General features: G+C 44.8%; 1 protein-coding gene across 1 annotated transcript in view; it reads left to right on the forward strand.

The window, feature by feature from the left end:
- PKHD1 (PKHD1 ciliary IPT domain containing fibrocystin/polyductin) overlaps nucleotides 1-25782 on the forward strand; it is a 253117-nt gene that overhangs the window by 42380 nt on the left and 184955 nt on the right. The window contains exons 22-31 of the mRNA XM_082216559.1: nucleotides 520-642; nucleotides 1064-1169; nucleotides 2625-2903; nucleotides 4781-4911; nucleotides 5768-5903; nucleotides 7072-7267; nucleotides 8656-8723; nucleotides 9045-10673; nucleotides 11594-11734; nucleotides 23228-23462. Of these exons, the coding sequence (XP_082072685.1) occupies nucleotides 520-642; nucleotides 1064-1169; nucleotides 2625-2903; nucleotides 4781-4911; nucleotides 5768-5903; nucleotides 7072-7267; nucleotides 8656-8723; nucleotides 9045-10673; nucleotides 11594-11734; nucleotides 23228-23462 (3044 nt within the window). The remainder of the gene's footprint in view (nucleotides 1-519; nucleotides 643-1063; nucleotides 1170-2624; nucleotides 2904-4780; nucleotides 4912-5767; nucleotides 5904-7071; nucleotides 7268-8655; nucleotides 8724-9044; nucleotides 10674-11593; nucleotides 11735-23227; nucleotides 23463-25782) is intronic.

The following is a 25782-nucleotide window of genomic DNA, read 5'->3' on the forward strand; positions in this document are numbered from 1 at the left end:
TGAGGCACCACTGTAGATGTTCTTGCATTGATGGCACAGTGGCAGGAGATGGAAACAGAGTCAGAGGGTGCATAAGGGCACAGTGGGAGTGTCTCTCACAGAGTTTTCTCTAGCAAGTTTACCGGAAAACTGTGAGCTTCAGCTCCTCTCATGTGCCTAGCTAGCAAAACAGGAATTGTTGGTTTGGCTGCACTTTAAATATCCCAGAATCACGACTCCTCCCCAGACCCCCACATTTTAAACAGTGCTAATTTACAAAAAGCCTTCCTTTTATTTTCCCTGAGGGAAGGGCGAAGGTGATCTGCCAGTCAAGAAGAGGGGGTGGAAGAAGAGGCAGCTGAACTTGGACCAGCCAGAAAATATGGGCGACTGACTGAGAGGGAGGGAGGATAAAACCAGGAATTTGTTTTGCATGGGGCCCTATGTGTCCATTATCAGAATTCTAGTTATAACCAGTTTAGTCTAGCAAACTATTCCCATGTTTGGATAACTAAGACGTTTTTCGTTTCCCCCTTCAAGGTGTCTGCTGAAAACCTCACTGGTTTGCGCCCAGCTATTACACACCGTGTAGTATCTGATGGTGGTGTTTTTATTGGTCCAATATTTGGAGACATGCTTGCTACCCCAAATAACTTGACACAGGTATGAAGTGGACAGACACTGTATCTCATGGATGCCGAGTGTTTTAATGTATCACAGAACTGACCATGAATTATCTTGCTGTGGATATTCTCATTTTGTGAAAATTGGTAGACACTAGAGCGTCCTTCAGGCATCCAAAAAGCATGTGAGATCTCCAACTGGGGAGGTGGTGGGGTGTGTGCCCTTCTGCTGCCCTTGCCACTCACGGCCCTGATGGTCCTGGGTTCCCCTAGGCCACACCTAACTTTCTTGCTTCAAGTGGGAAGATCTGAAGGGGGCTTCTTACCATCTGTGTTTCATACCAGGAGGAGTTATCTCTGCACATCCAGTAGAATGCACTTAGAAGCTTCCATTAAAAAAATGAATTCTTTCATCAAACAAATGACAAAGAATTGTCTAATAATTTCCTTTGACTTTCTAGGTTGTGGTTACAGTGAATGATATTCCAGCAAACTGTTCCGGTTCATGTACATTTCAATATCTCTGGGAATTGACCCCTTTGGTCAGTAATGTTGAATACTTTATAGGTAATGCTATACGTTCCCCCCCCAACAACCTTTCTTATAGTATTTCTTTTAATATCTTTGACGTCATGGTTCTTTTGATCGTAGAATCAGCCTTCATCACTCATTAAAGCTAGCTGAGGTGGGGGGGGGGAGCACAACTAAATGGCTCCAAGCTTTGGTGATGAACATACCTTTGCATGAAGGGGTGGGGGCTGCCACTTTGAAGGAGGCAGTAGGGTAGTCGCTTCCTAAAAAGAAATAATCACACCCTGAGTTGCAACTGCCCCCCCCTTTGAGCAGCTGCAGTCATTTCTTGAAGGAAATCATTTATCTACAACCATTCCAATCTGGATTCAGGCCAGAGTTTGTGACCAAACTTGCTTTTGTTGCCCTGGTGGGATAGCCTTTACCCAGGAGATGGATAGCTGGGCATACCCTTGCAACTTCTGCTTAATCTCTCAGCTTTTGCTGCCATTCAGCACAGTATCTTCCTGGACCATCCCCAGGAGATATGCATCAGGTTCACCATTCTACAGTGGTTCTGGTCCTATCACTGGGTTCTGCATGACCACCTCCTAACTTTATCTGGGTTTTTTGCGTCTTGAGGCCCCAAGCCAGCCCCCCATGAAATAACTACACACGGACACAGAACTAAGGTTGATGGGCAACATTAAGGCCACAACTTTATTGATTGCAAATTAAATGTGAGTGCTATTGCCATAGGCATTGGCTGAAGTCTGCAACGGACTACTGCCCCAGTTGACAGAGTCTATGTAGGTAAACCCATTGGGGCAGCAACATTGGGGTTTTGCCTGACAGAAGCTTACCATGAGGTTCCTGTGATGGCCCTAGCCCTTCAAGCGAACTTAGGACGAGATCTGGGACCCCCAGATTCCTTTAACGGAATACCTTTTGATCATTGAGGGGCAGGTGAGGGCCACACCTCCCCTCCACACACAAAATTAAGCCAATGCCTAACCGCCAAACCTGGAAAGTTGTGAAGATTGCTAAGAGGGTAGGCAAAAAACCAAACCAGTGCCAATTTGCCAAATGGATAAAAATTCCTACCTGGCTCCTGTCCCAAGACAGGTGACTCACACAAAGTCCAAAGCAAGGCTGAGAACCTACACTAAGAGCGGGAGGGTGGGTGTTCAGCAGTGCCAATCAAGTGCCTAGGGCACTCTTGCGCTGATGCTTATATAATTCCTTAACTACCACCACCCCTTTCCTGATTGGCTGTGACCTGTGATGCCTATTTAGAGAAATGAAACTTAGACCTAGAAATGAAACATACTTAGTCGGGGTGTGTCCAGGGGCCCAGTCGCAAGAAGGACCACCTTCTGAGGACAATCCCATTTCTCTCTCTCTCTTTTTTGTAAGAAAGAAATGGTAAAATCTTGAGATTTATTTTAATAATAAAAATGATATGTTATTGATACTTTGTTTTGTAGTATAACTCTGAACTTATTCTTTCAGATGATGGAGTTCATATAGTCATTAATATCACAGGTTCTGGCCTGAGTTCAAGTAGTAGTTCTCTGCTCATAGAAGTGAACCACACACGCTGTGAAGTCCTGAGTTCAAATCACACTAATGCTGTTTGCCAGATGAACTTGTTGCCGGTTGGCTTGTATAAGCTGACAGTACTGGTGAGACCCCATGGATTTGCAGTCAATGCCAGTAGAAAAGGTGACATCTTCCTGAGGATTACGCCTAGATTGACTTCTGTTGAACCTCCTACCGCTTCAGAAATTGGTATGTATGATTCGCTTGCACTTTCTATAAGCATATCATAGAGCCGGTTTTACACGTTTACTTCAACTGCTCTTCTTCCAGCTCCAAAGGCTGGAAAACAAAGAAGCAGGGAGAGATCTAGTGATGTTATTTTTGTGTGTGTGGGAAAAAAAATCTTTATTAAAATTCAGTAATATCATTACAGATTTAACTTCACACATACACATACATACTAAGAAAAAAATATATCCTTAAATTAATTTACCATAAGGTGTTAATTTAAACTTCTAGTTCCGCTTAGATTTCAACTAAGCTAAGATCAAATAATAAAGTAAAATAAAGTAACATGTAACAAAATAAAGTAAAATAAAATAAATGTAGACTTCCCATCATTTCCCGATATTGTTTACCTTTATGATTTTGTATGTACTTATAATGATTACCTTACATTTAATATACTTTCCAATACTTTCTTACAACATATTGTACCGATTTTTCGTTATTTCTTAATATTTTACGTATACAAGGGTCATTCAAACACTGCTATAGATAATATGTCACTGTTATTTTTGTGTGTGTGCCTCTTAAACATTTTCCATTTCTGAGAAAATGATTGTTTTGTGTTACCTCTTAACCTATCTGTTAATTGAACTATTTCCACATAGTCTAATAATTTATTTTGCCATTCCGTTAGCGTTGGTATCTTTCCACCCTTCCAGTTAGATGCTATTGGTAGACGGGCGGCCGCTGTTGCATATAAAAAGAGTTCTCTTATATTTTTCGGGATATCTCTGTCTAAAATTCCCAACAGAAAAGCTTCTGGTTTCTTTAAGAATATTAATTTAAACATTTTTTTATCTCATCATAAACAATATTCCAAAAGTGCTTGACCTTTCTGCATGTCCACCACATATGGTAAAATCTCCTACTTTTTCTCTGCACTTCCAACACTTATTCAAACTATTTTTATACATCTTGGAGAGTTTTGATGGTGTAAGGTATCGCCGAATTTTCATCATATTTTCTTTAATGGTGTAACATGCACTAAAGTTCATGTTAGTTTTCCAGAGTGTTTCCCATTCTCTCATCATAATAGGACGTCCAATATCCTGCACCCACTTGATCATTACTGCCTTCACCTCCTCCTCCTTGACTTCCCAGTCAAGGTGCAGTCGGTACATCCTAGAGATAATCTTGGTGTCATTATTTAGCAGCTCTATTTCAAATTTAGAGGGCTCCTTGGCAAATCTATTTTTTTGGTCCTGTCTGAATGTCTCAAAGAGTTGATGATACTCTAGCTAAGAGAGATTGAACAGATGCTTTAAAACCTTTGGAATAACCTAGGTCCATTTAAGGTTGATTTTTTTTTGCTTTCAAGTTTCCTTTAAAAGCCTCTCTGAATATCCCTGCTAGGAGATGGCAAACTGAGGGCAGTTCCAGACTGATGCTAATTTTGATGGGATTCAGTCACCAACCGGCATACTCAGGCTAGACAATTAAAAGTTGATTTGGAGCTCTTGCACAACAAACCTACTCCCCACCCCCCAAATTGTACTTTTTGTGATGAGGAAAGCAACACAAAATGGCACTGGAAAATGTGGAATAACATTTGTTTGATGCAGTCAGTGTTGTCTAACCTCTCTACAAACAAATCAGAACAAAAGCACAGTAAAAAGTCAACATTGTCTAACCTCCCCGCAAATGTTGTACAAACAAATTAGGACGCTGTCTTGAAACTAACCTGAGGTTTAGGACCATGAGCATAAAGAAAAGAATCCAAATTTTCAGATCCTCCTAATCTTTTAAAACATGCACTATTATAGCAGTGGCACACGTATGAATGGTTTTTCAAATGACATTCCTGCATGTTTGCTGTAATGAAATCCTGGTTTTTATAGGAGGGATTCCAGTAATCATCACGGGTTCCGGCTTAGATGGGATAATCTTGGTGCAATTTGGTTCCCAACCCTGTCCAATTAATGCCAATACCAGCAATTCAATGAAAATTGAATGCAGGCTTCCTCCTCGGGTAAGTAATACCTTCATTTTTGTTGCAAGAGAAGGCAATAGTAATAATAATAATAATAATAATAATAATAATAATAATAATAATAAATACAAATTTATTTATTATTTATACCCTGCCCATCTGGCTGGCTTTCCCCAGCCACTCTGGGCGGCATCCAACAAAACACTAAAATACAATAACTTATTAAACATCAAAAGCTTCCCTAAACGGGACTGCCTTTAGATGTCTTCTAAAAATTCATCTAAGCCCTCCCCTACAACTTTCCCTTGTACAACATGCATTGCATGCATTCCTGTGGTGGGTTCACCTGAGGTCAGTTATTCTCTATAAGTTATTTTCAGCAAATACTATTGCGCAAGAAGTACAGGTGGGTGTTAAGGAATTCCCCCACCTCATGGCAAATGCTGTGCAGGAGCTAAAGATCAGAGGCTTACTAGTAAGCCATTGCCTATTTAACTTATTGTACAATGATATACATTTCTACTCAGAAGAAGTAGGTCCCTTTGCAAAGTATTCAACTAAATAATTGTGTGAGCTGAATGACTTCTGCTTCCACAATGACGCCCCCCTGGTGCCCTAAATCTGACATTTGCCCCCAACCCGCCATCTGGGGATAGCGCAGGTTGTGCATGAGGCGAGGAGAGAGGTGAACGTCCCATTGTGCAAGCACTCATGCAGTTACCCAGTTGAATGCCCCTGTACAATGGTTTAGGAGCAACAGGATCCTTATTACAGGAGGGATAAGCACTAATTGACACCTCGATGTTACCTCAAACTACATTTCATTTTCCCTGGAGGAAATGGCTTACTAGTGCACAGTCTCTACGGTTACTCATTTTCTGTTCGTTCCTTCTAGAGTGGAGAAGACTATACTGCCCATCTCATGCTGCTTAATGAGCATGGGCCTGTGGTCTTTGCCAATGCATTCACATATGATCCATCACTAAATCCACTCATTTTGTCACTGAGCAGAAACAGAAGCAGCACAGCAGGTAAAAGGGGCAAAAATCCCTGAACATTGTTGTTGTTGTTGTTTTCTTCTCCTCCTTCTTCTCCTTCTCCTTCTTCTTCCTCTTCCTCTTCTCCCATTTTTCCAATGTTTAGGTATTTTAAAATGTCACTGGCTGCACATGACATGTTTTAGAAGTGGTTCTAAGCAATGCAGTAAGAGGGCACAGCAGCTTAGATGCATTGGTGATTCATATAAACAAAGTGTTCCTGTTGCTTGTGTATGTCAGTGGGGAAACAGGCTCCTGCCCCAAGCAGGAAATAATAATAGAATGAATTACATTTTCTGAAGTGGGCCTGGAGACCACACTTGTACTGTCTTTGGTCTTCTACTCATCCTGTGCCTAGAAAGCATGGGTCCAAGCAATTTCCCCCTTCCCCCACGCTTTCTAGGCATGGGTCCCAGTGTTTTTGCCTCTGCCCCATTGCTTTAGCCCAGGAAACATGCTCTTTAGTGCTAAATCGGAGCAAACATCAATCCATAACGAACCCACTTGCTGTTTGCTCCAATTTAGCAGTAAACGGAGAGGGGAAAGCAGCGGACAAGCAGAAGTGTGGATGCGGCCTTACAATCATGGGCTGGTATAAACGCATTCATACTCAAAGCTGACATATTAGCTTGTTCATCTTCTTATTTAAAATATAGGTAAGGAGATTGTGGATGCCACTGCTCTGCTCCTTATTCAATATCCTGTCATGTTGCTGAAGCCTGAGGACACACACATGGCTCATGTAGTTCACCTTCAGAAGAAAATCCCACATGCCCTCTCAATAGTCTGTGAGTGCAGAATAGTCCTTGAGTAGCAATGGAATGAAATGATTGATAAGAGCCAGCAAAGCAAGGAGATTAGATCTATTGATGACTATTAACTAAGTAGCACCTCCATATCAATGGCAGCTTACATCTGAATACTGATTTTACATATATGTTAATGAGGTCTGAACTGGTGGTGACTGACTAGGGCAGAGGTCAGCAACCTAAGGCCCATGGGGGTCGTTTAACTGGACCCCAAATTGAGCCTCCCCCCAAATCGAGCCGCCCACTCGGTGAACTCTGCTTAAGATTATTACATCGGCATTTGTTATGGGAGTAGCTCATGCTTTCCACTGTATTAATAGCAGCGTCTGCAAGTTGTCTTTTATTCTCTGTAGGGGGCCAGGTGCTCCACGTAGGAATATCAACCCTCACCAATTATACCTGTCTGGACGTGCAGTTCAGAATTCAGGAGTCTGTGGGACAAATCCAAGCGCTATCAGATCACGGAATCAGTGTGGTGCTGCCTTCTCTGAGAAATGGATTATACAGCTTTTCTGTCGTTTTCAATAACGTCTCACTAGGCACTAGCGGGTAAGCAAATATAACCTAATTTACTGTGAATTCTTTTAAGGGAATGATAAAAAAAAAGAGACTGTAGTATAATCCCTAGCAATGAATATTTGTTGACAAGAGAGATCTATGTTGTTTGGGTATTATTTAAAAATGTTTTTTGTGTTTTCTTGCTGATCGAACTATCATGGTTGCAGGGGTGTGTGTGTGTACACATACACACAAAGATATATGTATGGGCTGTGGTAAGTTATTTCATTTCTTTAGACTGAGAAGAACCTGTCTAAATAATTTTTAGTTTTTCAAACAGTAAAAAGATGAGCTCAAAGTAAAAATTTATAACCTCTAGGCCAGTGTTTCCCAAACGTTTTTGGGCAACGGCACACCTGTTTACCGGAAAAAAATCTCGCGGCACACCACCATTAAAGCCCCGCCCCGTGACGTCAGCGCGCAGTGTCACGCCGGGAGGGACGCACAAAAGTGAACGTTTTTTCCCTTCCCCTTGCCGGGGTGGGAGGAGGCAGCAGAGCGAGGGACTGAGGGACGGCGGCAGCTGAGGCGGCGGCGGCTGTTGTGGTGGTGGCGGCGATAGCGGGCGGAGGAGGAGCCGTCGCCGGGAGTTGCTGCTGCTGCTGTTGCTGCTGCTGCCCGGACATGCCGGCCTCCTCCTCCTCCGCTGTCTCGCGCTCCTCCCTTTTGCGCGCGCTGCCCCGCCGCTCGGCACCACCACCGCGGAGCCGCCCCCGGCTCGACGCGGATCCTCGCCGCCGCCGCCTCTCGCCGCCCGACTCGCCCGCCTCCCTCCCACGGCACACCAGCCGGTGTCTCACGGCACACTAGTGTGCCGCGGAACACCGGTTGGGAAACACTGCTCTAGGCAGCCAGGGCTTGTCTACACTTGCTAGTCTTGTGCCTAGAAAGTATGGGGCTGAGAGGTTTTCTGCTTGACTTGTGCTTTCTAGGTAAGGGTCTGAGCAGTTTTTCATTGTCCCACCACTTTCTATGGAAAAACTGTGGAATCAGAACAAACGTCAGTTGGGTTTTCTACAGATTGACGTTTGTTTCCATGCAGCAGAAAACGCCATGTTTTCCCAGGGGGAAGCACGAGGCAAGTGGAAGTTTGGGCGAGCCCTTAGTGGCCTCCATGTAGTTTGCTGCCAGAATGTACAGGGCTGTTGCGTCTTCAGCCCAGCAGGGATCACATGGAGGCACGTACATGCAGCAGTTTGTGACTTGTCCAAAAAAGATTGCAAAAGGCCTACAAAGATCATGTAAATCACAGCTGCCATGTGCATTAGTCCGACATGGAGGAAAATGAAATTCAATCTTATCAAGCACGGAAATAAGACTCTTTGCATATAAGAAAGAATAAACAACTGAATTGTATGGGTCTCTCTCTTTTTTTCTAGAGTGGAGCCATTAATCCAGTATGTCACAGAGATCTTCAAAATGGAGCCATGTTGTGGTTCCTTGCTGGGTAAACTATCAATGCATCGTACGTGTTTATGCAGTAAGATTGTCAAGGATCACAGATAGATGACACCCATTTTTGGAGTAGGAGCTAAAGTTATACAGTGCTGTTGTTGAACCTTGTGTGCATGGCAGGGGACAGATCCCCCCCCCACAATTGTATCCCAAATTGCAGCCCATTTAGTGTGTCCCATAAAATGCAATGGTAGCTGCTTGGGAACTAACTCAATTCTCATTTGCATAGTTCTACACTGCCTAAGCCTAAATGTAATATTAGACTTTGTAAGTTGGGTTTTAGTGCACTGAGATTTTATTATCTGTTTCCTAGGTGGGACATTGCTCACAATCTCTGGAACAGGCTTTGGCAACAGCCCAGACATGGTCTCAGTCTTGGTAGACTCACAGCTTTGTCGCGTTACCAGCGTGAACGATGGGAGGATTTTGTGTCAGACTCCACCTGTCACTCAGCTAGCCAGTGCCACCTTAGAAGACTTTCCAGCGCAAGTGGAGGTGCTCATAGGCAACAGGTCATCTGTGGACACACCTGCCTTGAGTTTCTCAAAGGAGAACGTTAACTTTCTTTACAAAATGTCATTGACTCCAGATATTACAGATATTAGAGTAGAAATGCTGAATGATAGTGTACGGCTGAGCGTAAAAGGGACCAATATGACCGTTTCAGTGGCTATGCTGGGAGATGAGGAATGCCAGCTTGAGGTGGAGAACAGCAACCACTCTGCAGTTGGCTTTCAGTGCTCTGTACCCCTAAGCGCACTAGAACCCGGACAGTATCTTTTAAGAATTCTGCAGAAGCAGGCAGGCTATGCCAACATACCAGCAGAGATGCAGCATGTAACAGTACGCCCCCTGATAAAGATGATTTTTCCGTCTCGTGGCTCCATATGTGGGGGGCAGTTGCTCACCATATCTGGTGTTTCTTTAAAATCATGGACAAATTCAGCTAGGGTGAATCTAATAGGCAACTTCACCTGTGAGATCCAGAGTTCAAACGACAGCCTCATAAAATGCGCCCTTTCCCCAGGTGACCCTGTTCTGAATGACTGGCAGCTGCGTGGCGCATCTCAAGTCCTTAGCGTCACAGTGACTGTGAATGGGATCACTAGCCACTGCCTGGGGGGCTGCTCACTTCATCTTCTGGAAAACCTGACCCTTGTTATTGATGCCGTGACCATGACGTGGAACGGGAGGCTCGCTTACTTGTTGATCAGAGGCCAGCGGTTAGATAGAGCAGGGGATGAAACCTTGATAGAGGTGGATGGTCATCTCCCTTGCAATGTCACAGCTTTGAATGAAACCTGGATCAAGTGCCAGACAGGCAGCCTTGACGCTGGAGAACACAGCATTTCTGTGCTGAGCAGAAGCCACGGTCAAGCGTGCCTGAGGCAGAAAGGCTCCAGCCTTTTCAGAGTTGTTCCCCACGTCCTCCAATTTTACCCCCAGAATTTCAGCATCAACGGCAGAGGCCTTCTCACACTCGACGGCCTAGCATTACGAGGCAGGAACGAGACCTCCATTCTCATAGGAGAGCTCCAATGTCCCCTTACCAGTGTCACATACTGGGCTCTTCGGTGCCTCACCCCTCCAGGCGCTGGGGTTGCCACAGTGCACCTGAACATAGATGGCGCCTCGTACCATATTGGGGAAATAAACTACAGCGAAGATTCCACACCTGTCTTTCTTTCCCTTCTACCTCCTGTGAATCAGCATCTGACAATCAGGGTGTCACGCATCCGGCAGACAGAAGACATGTATGTTTTCATTGGAGGCTCTCCCTGTGCCAATGTTGTTGGCAACAACACAACTTTGAGCTGCACACTCCCTCAGCTTCCTGCTGGGGAGCATAACGTCACAGGCGGAGATGCCCTCCAAGGCTTGTCTTCCTCCCATTTGGTGTTCCCTTCTGTCCTGATGGTTATGTCTGTGAACAACAGCTTTGGTAAGCAGGCTTTCAAGATAATTTTATTTTGACACAGGACAATGGCAATATATTATAACAACATAGATATGAGAACTCATGGGCTGCAGTCAATGGGTTCCTGCTGTAATTGTGAGACTACTTGTTACCTCTGCTTTAAAAAATCCTTTTCCTGGTAGAGAGAAAGTGTGGAGCTTGTCTTACAAGAAATGTGTGCTCCTTGCTTAAAGCATACATCCCAATGCTCTCAGGTTTAATACTCTTTCTGCTGAAAGCCTTCTGACTTGCAGTAAATGAACAGTCTTTCCTGCTTTTCTATTGTCTCAGGAAATACTCTAAAGCAAATCTTGAGCAGTTTGCTTCCTGAAGCAGAGACTCTTGCAAATTCTTAAGTTTCGGAAATCCATTACTGACTTTGGAAGAAATACCCAAACCCCAGTATCTGATCTTCACCACCTCTCTCTTTCTCTCTGTGTGTCTTGCTTTACTCTGGGCACATTCAGAGGTATGCTATGGTAATAGCAAATGGCCAGCGAAACAATGTATTAACTGTTAAATGAAGGGTATCACAGGACTTTAGTATAGCTCGTTAATAGCGATATATTGTAGAAACACATAACTCTGCAGGCGCTGAACTAAAAAACCTCTTTGGATACTAATGGGGTATTTAGTCACTGCCTTGTATTCTGAGGCTATGGTGAAGCCTTCTGTAACCTGTTCAAGAGCTTATCTGTTGTATACTCTTTTTGTGTGTAACCGCCTCTGTATGGTTGTGGGATTTCCTTGTGGATATATGGATGGCACAAGAGCTACCTGTATCTTCATAGACTATCTCCAGTGGCTGGGTATTTCATATTTCTGAATTGACTGTTGTTAACAAGAAGATCTCAGCAGCTGGCACTTGTTTATCTCAATGCAAATTTTCTGTTTTTTCCTTCAAGGTTGCCTAGGTGGTGGAGAAATACATATACATGGGACTGGATTCTCTCCAGGAAATACTTCCGTTACCATCTGTGGTGCTGTCTGTGAGATGCTGGATGTCACACCAACTGATCTGCGATGCTTAGCCCAACCCTTGAATGGTCAGTTCAGCTGTATGGACTGAGAGATGTGCTTAGGGAGAAAGTGAATGGGTGAAAGAAAGAGAAGGGAAACGGTTGCCATTTTGTCTTATGGTTGGTCCACACCACTGGAGTATCTGGTTTGTTAATTTGAAAATCTTCATTGCTTCTTAAAATATAATGAATGATAACAAGGAGCGGTGTAATGTAGTGCCTTGTAATGAACAGAAGCAAATGAAGAATGGTTTTAAAATATGACAGTAAAACATACTGTGCAGCACTGGACAGTTAATACTTCTCCTCCCCCCCCTCTGCCCTCTAAATCTGCTCTGGAGGGCTGGGGGAACTCGCAGAACAGGTTTAGGGCATGCACAGAAGATATACAGGGGAGGAGAGGGGGACAAGTCCTGTTGTGCAAGCGAAACTTGTTCGCTGTACACATACCTCCCTTAGCGCTGCATTTAATTCCCCCCGTTCTTGTGCTCTTCCCACATCCTTTGGCGGTAAGAAGTTCACTACTCAGGTTTGGTTTTCTTTGGTAGGAGGTCCCTGGAGGTTTCTGCTGTTTCTTTACAAGTGTACAAGTTGAGCATAGGTGGTGGCACAGCTTAAGCACTCCAAGTGGACAGCCAAATCATGCTGCTCCAACATTAGATCTCCAGAGAGAAACAGACATTGCCACGCAGCACATTTCAGAGCTCAAAACAAGCCTTTTCCTCTTAGTCTACTGTCAGGAATGGGAGCAAGTCAGCAGTAACTCACAAGGTGTCAGTGAAATTAACTCTTTATTAAAAGAAACAAAGTACAGTGCTACCTCGAGTTACAAACCCCTCAGGTTACAAATGCTTCGGGTTACAAACTCCGCTAACCTGGAAGAGTTACCTCGAGTTGAGAACTTTGCCCCAGGATGAGAATGGAAATTGTGTGCCGGCGGCGCAGCAGCAGCAAGAGGCCCCATTATCGAAAGCACACCTCTAGTTAAGAACAGTTTCAGCTTAAGAACGGACCTCCGGAACGAATTAAGTTCGTAACTAGAGGTACCACTGTAGCTCAGTCCTAGTGATCACACCAACTCTTCCCAGTAAGTCTTGCCTCAATGAGGCAGTTGCAAAAACTGTAGATCCTTGCCTCCCCTCCCCTCTCGAAGGCTTCTCCCCTGGGTCCTTCCCCAGCATCACAAGGCTCCTTCATCTTCTCTCTCTTTGCTCTGCCCTCTTCATTCCTCTCTGTGTTCTGGGAGACCAGTGGGGGAGGGGAGCTGGTCTCAGCAGGAGGGGGAGACCCCCTGGACTCGTCAGCAGCCTGCCTCATCTCTGTCTCCTGGCTCCCCTCCTTTCCTGGACTGCTCTCTGCCAAAGCCTCTTCCTGCTCACTAAGCCTGACTGCCTCTTCAGCTTCCACCATCTTTGCCTCCCAATCTGCTGCCTCTTCTCCCTCTGACCACTTATCGCCATCCCACCACCAGTCCTCTGGCACTGAGCCTTCTTCCCTAGGAGTTTCCCCAGCTGCTGCCTTCCACCGTTCCTCTTCATCCAGCCAGTCCATGGCACCTGTGCCTACTCCAAACGCCTCCCAAAAAACAGTGACATCCAAAACAGCCAAATGAATACAGGACAATGCTGAAACACATGAAATGCTATCTGTGTTGAGGGGGTGAAATGGGGTATCCTGGAGGAATGCATGGCTGGCTGGAAGGAATCGGTGATGGCAGGATGCCAACTGCAGCCCTTTGGGTTGGGGGCAGAATGTTGAAATTCCATACAACAAAGTGATGGGTGCTTGCAGAATGCCTGCTGCAGTAATGTGTGTGTGTGTGTGCCTGCTGACAAAGTGTACAGAACAGTGTGGGGAGGGGATAAAGTATGATGTGGGGTGGGCAGCTGGAGGGCACCTTATCTCTTACCCAGAGCTGTATCTAGGTCAGGGGTCAGCAAACGTTTTCAGCAGGGGCCAGTCCACTGTCCCTCAGACCTTGTGGGGGGGGGAGTTTCGGACTATATTTTGAAAATAATAATAATGAATGAATTCCTATGCCCCACAAATAACCCAGATAAAAGCACACATTCTACTCATGTAGAAACACCAGGCAGGCCCCACAAATAACCCAGATATGCATTTTAACTGAAAGGACACATTCTACTCATGTAAAAACACGCTGATTCCCGAACCATCCGCGGGGCGGATTTAGAAAGTGATTGGGCCGTAGTTTGCCTACCCATGATCTAGAAGATGATCTTGCGCCCTGGCAGAACCGTCCAGATTGTGCCCCTTAGCCACAGACAAATTAGCTCTTCTTTCTGCCTCTCCTCCAACACCCCCTCCACCCATTCAATTCACCCTCTTTTTAAAACCTTTTCTTATGTGGTTATAATCAATATTTTTATTTATAGACATATTTATGGACACATTTTTATCCGATTTTGCACCCCCTCCTACTTCTGTGCCCCTGGTGGGGGTCTACCCCACCACCCCCTAGCTACAGCCCTGCCCTGCTCTTACCTGGGTGCTGACTCTACCTGGGAAGTCTCTCTGGAATCTGGTACCATGTTGTAGTAGCCAACATGGAAGATGAGCAGTATAAAATAAGCAGCACATAAGCGACACACAAAACACTACCAAACCATTCTACGTTCTAAATCTTATATTAATAATCCAAAAATTGAGAGAGCTATGCACAAGATCTACTACAGAAGCCACAAACAGAAAACTCATTCAAATCGTGTCCAAAAAGAAGATTCAGTCTTTAGAGTTCCTTTAGCCAGGCTGCTGTAGATATCAACAAAGGTAAGTTTGATCAAACGAAGTGTCGGTGATGTTACACACAAGAGTTAGACAGGGTGCCAGCGTTTGTCCCGTCTTTCACAAATGAAGAGTCTTGGGCTTCTTCAGTAAAGGAACTCTAAAGACTGAATCTTCCTTTTGGACACAATTTGAATGAGTTTTCTGTTTGTGGCTTCTGTAGTAGATCTTGTACTAAAAATAAAATTAACTAAACTACAGTTACTAAAACATAAAAATGAAATATTTAATGTTAAAAGTGGTTTGTACACAGCAGAGGGGTTGTTGCTTTTGACTCCTTGCAATACTTTAAATTGCCATTAGATGTCAGCAAATGAACATTTGATTCGATCAATATTCTTTAGTAATTTGGCTGGGAAAGTTCGGTTAGACTATGTGCTGCTGATGTGGTATAAAGAATTTTATTGTTTCCGGTTGCTTCAGACTAGAGAGTGGAAGGTAGTTGTCACTGTTTTTGCAATTGTAATAAAAGACAGCCCATGAGAAATCGCCTGCGTTTAAACGCATGAATAAAATTTGGCAGCGACAGCTGAGATTTTCAGCATAAAGACCCTATGTTACACAACAGCACAGGTAAGCGAGTCCAGAGAGAGGACCTGGCAGGAACAGGAAATGACTCTGTGCCACAGGTGAGTATGAAGGAAGGGCAATAGTTGTGTACAAGAGAAACTGTTGCGAGAGGTTTTGAGTTTATTTGGGGGCATCGGCTCCAAAAGGCTTGTATGGATGTTTGCTTACTGCGAGCAGTTGTAGGATATTCCTTCATGGCTCTGTTATAAGGGCGCAGAGTCTTCAAACTAGGGACTTTGGGAGTAAACCCAAGGCATCTTGCCCTGCGTGCCACCGGGGCAGCTCATGGGGCAAAGGAAACCAGCTGTCACTCACACTGGTGAGGAAGCAAATTGAGAATTGTGTTGCTCTAGCGTAGGGTCCAAACAATGACTTCAAACAGCAAGAAAGGGGGCTTTGCCTGCCCATTAGGAAGGACTTCCTGATGGTACGAGCTGATTGATGTGGAACAGGCTACCTCTGAATCTTGATTGCTACAAGCTAAGCAGGTAGAAGATGGGGAAAGACAGAGTTTGGTGGAGGAATGGAATGGGCAGTTGTGATGGCCTCCAGCCAATAATATTGGCAATCTGAGGATCTCTCCCTCATTACAGTCGATCAGGTATATGAAGACGAGCAGCAAAGTCAGTCCTCAGGGAATGTGCAGGTGACCTTGGAACGGACAGCTCACGGAAGAACCCCGACCAAACCCAAGAGGAGGCATGTAGTGGTGATAGGGGATTCCCTACTGAGGGGAACAGAAGCAGTGATCTGTGGGCCTGACAAGATGTCTCGGGAAGTGTGCTGTCTCCCCGGGGCTAAGATCCAAGATGTAACTGAACGACTGCAAGGAATCATAAAACCCACTGACGAATACCCCTTCCTCTTGGTTCATGTGGGAACCAATGACACTGCAAGCAATAGCCTCCAGAAGATCAAAAGAGACTACGAGGCTCTCGGCAGGAAATTGAAGCAACTAAATGCACAAATTGTCATCTCGTCTGTCCTCCCAGTTGAACGACGTGGCCCAGGGAGAGAGGGGAAAATAGTGGAAGTGAACAGCTGGCTTCGCAAATGGTGTAAACAGGAATGGTTTGGATTCTTAGATCACGGACTACAGTTTCTTGAAGATGGACTTCTGGCAAGTGATGGGCTGCACCTCACAACGGTTGGGAGAAATGTTTTTGCCAAAAATCTCAGAAACCTCATCAGGAGGGCTTTAAACTGACTAATGTGGGGGAGGGAGACAGTGCTCCTGAAGGTAGGAGTCTATCAATTAATGAAGATGATCATCCAAATGTCATAGACCAAATGGAGCAAACAGCACGCGGACCTAGTGGTGGGAGGAAAAAATCCTTAAATAAGAGACACGGGGGAATGATTAATGGACTTCAATGTCTCTACACTAATGCGCAAAGCATGGGAAATAAACAAGATGAGCTTGAGCTCTTGGTACAGCAAACTAAATATGACATAATAGGCATCACTGAAACCTGGTGGGATAAGTCCCACGATTGGAATGTAATAATGGGGGGATACAATCTATTTCAGAGAAACAGACCAGACAAGAAAGGAGGAGGAGTGGCGTTATATGTCAGGGATGTGTATACCTGTGAAGAGATCCAAGATTTAGAACCTCAAAGCCAAAGTGAGAGCATTTGGGTCAAAATTAAGGGAGAGAAGAATAACAGAGACCTCATTGTGGGAGTTTACTATAGATCCCCAAGCCAAACGGAGGACATAGATGATGCCTTCCTGGAACAGATGGCCAAGCATGCAAAAGGAAGGGAGATAGTAGTAATGGGGGACTTCAATTACCCGGATATTTGTTGGACGTCAAACTCAGCCAAGAGCATAAGGTCAAACAGATTCCTCACTGGCCTTGCAGACAACTTCATTGTCCAGAAAGTGGGAGAAGCAACAAGAGGAACAGCCATTTTAGATCTGGTCCTAACCAATGTTGATGACCTGGTTAGTGGGGTAGATGTGGAAGGATCATTAGGCGCGAGTGATCATGCTCTTCTGAAGTTTACTATACAGCGGAAAGGAGCAGCCAAGCATACTAGGACTCAATTTCTTGACTTTAAGAAAGCCGACTTCATAAAACTTAGGGAAGTGCTGGGTGAGATCCCATGGACAGCAATACTAAAAGGAAAGGGAGTTCATGATGGCTGGGAGTTTGTTAAGAGGGAGATAGTAAAAGCACAACGACAGGCAATACCAATGAGACGGAAACGTGGAAGGTGCCTAAAGAAGCCAGGGTGGCTATCTAAAGAACTTTTAACTGAATTAAGATTAAAAAAGGATGTGTACAAAAAATGGAAAAGGGGGGAAACCACCAAAGAGGAATTCAAACAAATAGCCAGCACGTGTAGACACAAAGTCAGAAAAGCTAAAGCACAGAATGAACTCAGGCTTGCTAGAGAGGTTAAAAGCAACAAAAAAGGCTTTTATGGGTATGTTCGTAGCAAAAGGAAGAACAAAGAAACAGTGGGGTCACTCAGAGGAGAAGATGGTGAAATGCAAACAGGGGACACAGAAAGGGCTGAACTCCTCAATGCCTTCTTTGCCTCAGTCTTCTCCGATAAAGAAAACAATGCCCGACCTGAAGAATTTGGAGCAAATGATTCAGCAAAGGAAACACAGCCCAGAATAACTAAGGAGATAGTGCAAGAATATTTGGCTAGTTTAGATGTATTCAAGTCTCCAGGGCCAGATGAACTGCATCCAAGAGTATTAAAAGAACTGGCAGATGTGATCTCAGAACCACTGGCAGTCATCTTTGAGAATTCCTGGAGAACAGGCGAAGTCCCGGCAGACTGGAGGAGGGCAAATGTTGTCCCTATTTTCAAAAAGGGGAAAAGAGAGGACCCAAATAATTACCGCCCAGTCAGTCTGACATCAATACCAGGGAAGATTCTGGAACAGATCATTAAGCAAACAGTCTGTGAGCACCTAGAAAGGAATGCTGTGATCACCAATAGTCAGCATGGATTTCTGAAAAATAAGTCATGTCAGACTAACCTGATCTCGTTTTTTGACAGAATTACAAGCCTGGTAGATGAAGGGAACGCAGTGGATGTAGCCTACCTTGATTTCAGCAAGGCATTTGACAAGGTGCCCCATGATATTCTTGTAAAGAAGCTGGTAAAATGCGGTCTTGACTATGCTACCACTCAGTGGATTTGTAACTGGCTGACTGCCCGAACCCAAAGGGTGCTCATCAATGGTTCCTCTTCATCCTGGAGAAGAGTGACTAGTGGGGTGCCACAGGGTTCTGTCTTGGGCCCGGTCTTATTCAACATCTTTATCAACGACTTGGATGATGGACTCAAGGGCATCCTGATCAAATTTGCAGATGACACCAAACTGGGAGGGGTGGCTAACACCCCAGAGGACAGGATCACACTTCAAAACGACCTTGACAGATTAGAGAACTGGGCCAAAACAAACAAGATGAATTTTAACAGGGAGAAATGTAAAGTATTGCACTTGGGCAAAAAAATTGAGAGGCACAAATACAAGATGGGTGACACCTGGCTTGAGAGCAGTACATGTGAAAAGGATCTAGGAGTCTTGGTTGACCACAAACTTGACATGAGCCAACAGTGTGACGCGGCAGCTAAAAAAGCCAATTCAATTCTGGGCTGCATCAATAGGAGTATAGCATCTAGATCAAGGGAAGTAATAGTGCCACTGTATTCTGCTCTGGTCAGACCACACCTGGAGTACTGTGTCCAGTTCTGGGCACCACAATTCAAGAAGGACACTGACAAACTGGAACGTGTCCAGAGGAGGGCAACCAAAATGGTCAAAGGCCTGGAAACGATGCCTTATGAGGAACGGCTAAGGGAGCTGGGCATGTTTAGCCTGGAGAAGAGGAGGTTAAGGGGTGATATGATAGCCATGTTCAAATATATAAAAGGATGTCACATAGAGGAGGGAGAAAGGTTGTTTTCTGCTGCTCCAGAGAAGCGGACACGGAGCAATGGATCCAAACTACAAGAAAGAAGATTCCACCTAAACATTCGGAAGAACTTCCTGACAGTAAGAGCTGTTCGACAGTGGAATTTGCTGCCAAGGAGTGTGGTGGAGTCTCCTTCTTTGGAGGTCTTTAAGCAGAGGCTTGACAACCATATGTCAGGAGTGCTCTGATGGTGTTTCCTGCTTGGCAGGGGGTTGGACTCGATGGCCCTTGTGGTCTCTTCCAACTCTATGATTCTATGATTCTATGATTCTAAGTATAGGAGAAAAATTAAAGTGATGAGGGGAAAGGTAAGTGAAGGATTTTTGGGAGCAGACGCTGAAATGCAGCTAAATTAACTGAATGTGGTATCAAGGCTCAGCAACACGCAACTTTCTCCTGAAGTTGCCCTATTCTTACATGCCATCAGAATTCCTCCCTTTCTGTTCCTTTTTGGTTTCAGAACAATGGGAAGAGGAAATAATTTATTGGATAAAAATAAATTGATTTAAAGGACAAAAGATAAAAAATGTTTCCTGGTTGTATGGCTTAGGGAAAAGAAGTTTATCCCTCATCTCTCTCTCTCTCTCTCTCTCTCTCTCTCTCACACACACACACACACACACACACACACACACACACACACAGGTCAGAAAGGAATTACTTTCACTTGCTTTCCAGAACAGCAGCTGTATTGATCTGTTGCCCTGTCTCTCGCCCCCCACACCCTTATCTGAAACAGCCATGCTGAAAACTGAAACAAGTTGGACTTTATTTCATGTTAGTTAATACAGAATGCTTTTGGATCTGGCTGTTTCCATTATCAGCTCTGACCTTGAAGGAATGCCGAGAGAAAAAAAGATTGCCCACCTCTGGTTTATGTGACCCATTAGGAGAATAGCCAGGGGCAACTGAATGTGTGCCACATACGCAGCAAAAATGTCCCAGCAGTGAGAGGGGTTTGTGTGGCTATCATAAGAACTTTGGTTCTTAGACATGAGCTGCAGTGCTTTCAGTTGATTTCCTTAGACAAAGCCCATGGCAAACATTTCTCTTGCTAAAATAAAAAAATTCCTTCCAGTAGCACCTTAAAGACTAAGTTAGTTCTTGGTATGAGCTTTCGTGTGCATGCACACTTCTTCAGATACACACACGAAAGCTCATACCAAGAACTAACTTAGTTGGTCTTTAAGGTGCTACTGGAAGGATTTTTTTTTTATTATTTTGACTATGGCAGAACAACACGGCTACCTATCTGTAACATTTCTCTTGCTAATCATTCTAGTGAAGTCGGACACAGGATTTGGCAGTATTTGTAGGACCGGAGCCTGCAAACTAAACATGGAGAGAACACATTGCTATATGTTGATTATGTGATATTGGTGCTGCTCAATTTCTTTTTTGCATGAAAATGCATTTTCGACTCTTAGGGCTGTCTATGACATTTTTGTTAGGACTGAGTGAAAATTGAAGAGCTTGTTTTTCTTTCAATTTCTTTGCACCTGCAGTTGAAAATGTGTTTTGAAAGTATAGAAACGATATCACATGTCTTGGACTTAAGAAATATATACAGTTGTATCTCAGAAGTCAAACGGAATCCATTCTGGAAGTCTGTTCGACTTCCGAAACGTTCAGAAACCAAGGCGTGGCTTCCGATTGGCTGCAGGAAGCTCCTGCAGCCAATCGGAAGCCCCGTTGGATGTTCCAATTCCAGAGAACGCTTGCAAACAAGAACACTCATTTCCAGGTTTGCGGCGTCCAGGAGCCAAAATGTTTGACTTGCAAGGCGTTCGTCAACCAAGGTGCGACTGTAGTCCAGCTGAAGTTTTGATGAATTGCCAGAGCATTTACTATGGATTACTAGTACTTGCCTCTCATCGCTTTCACCCAGTTAGTCTTGTTAATGAAATGAGTGAAGTACTGCTGTGTGTGAACGTGACCAGTAGCAAATTTCTGAAAAGGGTCTTGAGGGGAAAGTTCCCAGAGACGCCTTGAGCTGCTTTACATGTTGCAGGCTGAGGGTTTACATTTTTTCTTTTTGCTACTGCCTCTTTTATGGTGTCTTTAACAAGTTGACAGAGGTTGGTTAAACTGGTGAACCTTTTCATGACATGGAAATTTGATGGGATGTTTGGGGAGAGAAAAATTCCATGTGTTGAAACGTGTGAGCCTGCCGCTGTCAATGACACCTGAGCTAAGGCAGTGAAAAGGAGGAGGAAAGTATGTGGGTTCAAGCAAGGGCATTGAAAAAAGTCCTTGCCAACTTGGCTCAAGTCTTGTGCGTAAGCCAAGGAAGTGGAACAGGTAAGTTGCATTTTGAGTCACTTTTGCACAGGGCTGTTGATTAGAGACCCTGCAAGGGCTCCTGCGCTCTAAGAGTTGCACAGAGGGTGTGTGACTTTCTCTCTCTCCCTGCCCACTCTCTGCAGTCCTGAGATTGCCCTCCCAGAACAGGTATGCCTGGCATCTTTCAGCACCAGACGAAGACATTTGCATTTGCCCAGAGGCTTAAGTCTGTACAGTTATTAAGAGGGCCAACCCAAATGGCACCCAATAGCAAGCATTCTTTGCTCTTCATCAGGCTGGATGTTAAACACACAGCAGGAGTTGGGAGATGAGGCGAGAGAAATGGCAAGGCTTCAACAATCACACTATTTTTTGTATTTTTGTCCCTCTCCGCTGCCCCCAACCCCAAACTCCTATTCTGTGTAGCACCCAGCCCATGAGCCCCCATATGGTCCACTTGCATAATCCAGGATTGCAGGCGGCTGGACTAGACTGACCCTTGGGGTCTCTTCCAACCCTATACCTCAAAGACATTCTCTGCCTATGGATTTTGGACCTTTTCTCTAATTATGAATATCTGACCAGCTATAATGCATGCACATCTACTAAAACTACTGTGAATATGGCTGTTATCCAAATATCCAAATACTTTATGACCTTAGGTCATGGGTAGGCAAACTAAGGCCCAGAGCTCGGATGCCACCCAAACGCCTTCTCAATCCGGCCCCTGGGAATCAGTGTGTTTTTACATGAGTAGAATGTGTGCTTTTATTTAAAATGCATCTCTGGGTTATTTGTGGGGGCTGCCTGGTGTTTTAACATGAGTAGAATGTGTGCTTTTATTTAAAAGGCATCTCTGGGTTATTTGTAGGTCATAGGAATTCGTTCATTATTATTTTTTTTTTCAAAATATAGTCTGGCCCCCCACAAGGTCTGAGGGACAGTGGACTGGCCCCATGCTGAAAAAGTTTGTTGACCCCTGCCTTAGATAATCAGTGACTGAAGGCTGAAGTACTTGTTGTGTTGTTCTTTTTTACACTGCAGATTTTTAGAAAGCAAAATTCAGTTGTTAAGGCCACAATTTGAAAGGGGGAAGAGAGGCTTCTTTGCTCTTTCTCCTTATATCACCTTCCTGCAGCAGTTTTTGTACCCTTATGATGGAAAACAAATTGTTGTTGTTGTATAGTCCTTTAGTCGTGTCCGCCTCTTCGTGACCCCATGGACCAGAGCACGCCAGGCACTTCTGTCCTCCACTGCCTCCCGCAGTTTGATCAAACTCATGCTGGTAGCTTCAAGAACACCATCCAACCATCTCATCCTCTGTCGTCCCCTTCTCCTTGTGCCCTCCATCTTTCCCAACATCAGGGAGTCTTCTCTTCTCATGAGGTGGCCAAAGTATTGGAGCCTCAGCTTCACGATCCGTCCTTCCAGTGACCACTCAGGGCTGAAAACAAATAGTATGCACCAATTGTGATAAAAACAGTTTGGGGGGGTTGACCTATCTGGATCCATTTCCTCCTCCAAATTGCAGACTCAGTGGCTGCATTTTATTAAACAAAAGTCTAGAAAGAATGGTGGAACTGCATGTGAAGCGTAGTTTGTTTATTTTTATTGGATAAGTTTCCATGCCGCCCTTCAGTCGAAGTGATACCCAATGGCAAAATACAGCAAAATCATTCCACCCTGAGAAAGCTTTAATGTTAATAGTAACAAAGATGGGATAAGAAAATAGATAATGAAAGTGCTTACTTATTCAAGGCTGGCGACTTTTAACTCGCCTTCCTCCTTGTGTTTTTAGCAGTAGCGTGACAAACCAACTGAGTAAGCTGCTAAACTTTCCCAAAGGAGCAAGCCAAAGAAAAGTGGCGGTGCCAAACTAATATTGATGGCTGGTGATTTCCCTCTCTCTTCTCCAGCTTCCATAGCAGTTCTGTGCAGCTTGACGTGCTCTTTGGAAGAGAAGGGAGATGACTGGAAGCGGCCAGGTGCGGCTCTGATCCAGTGTGACATCCGAATCAGAGCAAGCGCTTCTGTTGTGACGGCAGCCACACCATACCGATACCTTTGTGACGATTCAACGTGTTCCTCTTCGCTACCTCGCAAGGCTGCTGTCAACTCATCTGGCATCCATTTTGCTGGCCTTTTTATCAGGTTAGACATGGTCCTTCTGCCTGACAGTGGCTGGACTCCAGTCCACTGTTTTGTAAGGAGCATTCAAGTTTTGTAGGGATGGGTTTCAAACTGGGGAACAGGCATGTCATTGCACTTGCTAGACTGGCGATAGCCGAGTGTGCTTTGGCCTGCAGAGAGATCTGCCTGATTGAACGTGAAATCCATTCATTGTTGATATCAAAGCATCTCTTTCTTTGTCTTTTTAAAGTATCATTTGAGTCTGAGGGACACCAGATGATCCATCTAGTAAACATCTTACTTTGTTCCTGGGTGTGTATTCTGATCCAAAGCAACATCTGTTGAATGCCACTGGGGGAAAAAGATTAGGGATTATGAAAAGCAGAAGAAGCCACCCCCCCCTACTTTAAGTCAACAACCTAAGCAATATTCAGAGTGCCCATTCGGTGTTTATTCATCACGTACTGACCAGCAGGGTTGCCATTGGCTTAAGGTCCAGTGTTAGAGTTTGGATTTGATATCCCGCCTTTCACTCCCTTTAAGGAGTCTCAAAGCGGCTAACATTCTCCTTTCCCTTCCTCCCCCACAACAAACACTCTGTGAGGTGAGTGGAGCTGAGAGACTTCACAGAAGTGTGACTGGCCCAAGGTCACCCAGCAGCTGCATATGGAGGAGCGGAGACACGAACCCGGTTCACCAGATTACGAGTCTACCGCTCTTAACCACTACACCACACTGGCTCTCATTTGAATAATTTGGTACCAGTTCCTCCTTGTGGTAACACTGGTTGGGTGTTTGGGCAACTGACTACATTATCGAAGGTTATACACTAGGATTTTTACTAGTTCTAGTCCTGTGTTTTTAGCAGTGCATAAGAAGTCAGCACTTCTGATTAGAGTTGCCAGGTTGTAAATCAAGAGACTCCCATTTTGCCTTCAAATCTACTGCTGAAGTTGGATTTTCAGAAGCTGTTGTAGCTCCCCACCTTTTAAGGTTTCTTCCCTCCCTTGCAACTCACCTGAAGTCTTGTTTGTAACAAGATGGGAGGGAAATGCCAGAAATCAAGGTTACTCAGTGTCCTTATACAGGAACAGATTTTTTAAATGTAAAGATGGGCATTTCTGGGTTTCATCTTTGCAAACATACTGTATTTTTCCGTGTGTAACACGCCCCCATGTATAAGATGCCCCTTATTTTGGGGGACTTGAAAGAAAATGGGGGGAGATTGCCCAGAGTTGTTAAGCTTTTTTTAGGGGAATTGCCCAGAGTTGCTGAGCTTTTTTTGGGGGGGTGGGAATGCCGAAAATTGCTCACCCCTGCTGAACAGACGCTGACAATCGCATGCTGCCCAGTTGCCTCAGCAGCAGCCAATCACCCACAACTCTTCACACAACCACCAATCAGCCGCCAGATCACCGCAGAGAATCTCCAACTCGCAGCTGCAACCAATTGCACATCCCCCCTCAGCACTACCTGTGCATAAGACGAGCCAAGATTTTGAACATGATTTTAAAATAAAAAACCCTTGTATAATACAGTGGTGCCTCGCAAAACGAAAAGAATCCGTTCCGTGATTCTCTTCGTCTAGCGGTTTTTTTCGTCTTGCGAAGCAAGCCCATTGACGGATTAGAGGATTAGTGCTATTAGTGGCTTTTAGTGGCTTTTAGCGGCTTATCAGCTTATCGGATCAGCTGATAAGCGGTTTAGCGGCTTAGAAAAAGGGGGGGAGGGAAAAAACCCCGCAGGAACTCGCAAGACATTTTCGTCTTGCGAAGCAAGCCCATAGGAGATTCGTTTTGCGAAGCACCTCCAAAACGGAAAACTCTTTCATCTAGTGAGTTTTCCGTCTTGCGAGGCATTCGTCTTGCGGGGCACCACTGTACACAGAAAAATATGCTATATGCTAAGTAAATGTTGCCAGGCGTTTGTTGGAAGCAGAATAGCAGGGCCATTTCAAAAGGTTGGCAACTCCAGACACAGTGGCTGCCTCCTCACTCCTGCTGCCCCCATGCGTGTGACAGAGTGATGGCAGCCCTCCTGGAGAGGAGTGGCCCTGATAGGGAGCTGTTCCCAGCTCTGCCCAAGAGGGCAGGATAAACGCCCTCTGCCAGATCTCCTGTAAGTGGTAGTCAGTGTAATGGCCCCAGGGTGGGCCTGGGGCTCTGGCAACTTTAGATCCACTGGATTTTGGCAAGCACATTTGTCTTGCAGGGCAAAAAGAGCAGCACCTGCCAAATTCTGGCCTTTCTGTAACTGTTGGAAGATACATGAGGCCTGCCTGCTTTGTACCAGTCACATTATCTGTGGGAGAATTTCCCAAATGTCTGTTTCTGTTTCTCAG

The sequence above is a fragment of the Podarcis vaucheri genome (assembly GCF_965113315.1).
Source record: "Podarcis vaucheri genome assembly, chromosome: 3".
Classification (NCBI taxonomy): domain Eukaryota; kingdom Metazoa; phylum Chordata; class Lepidosauria; order Squamata; family Lacertidae; genus Podarcis; species Podarcis vaucheri.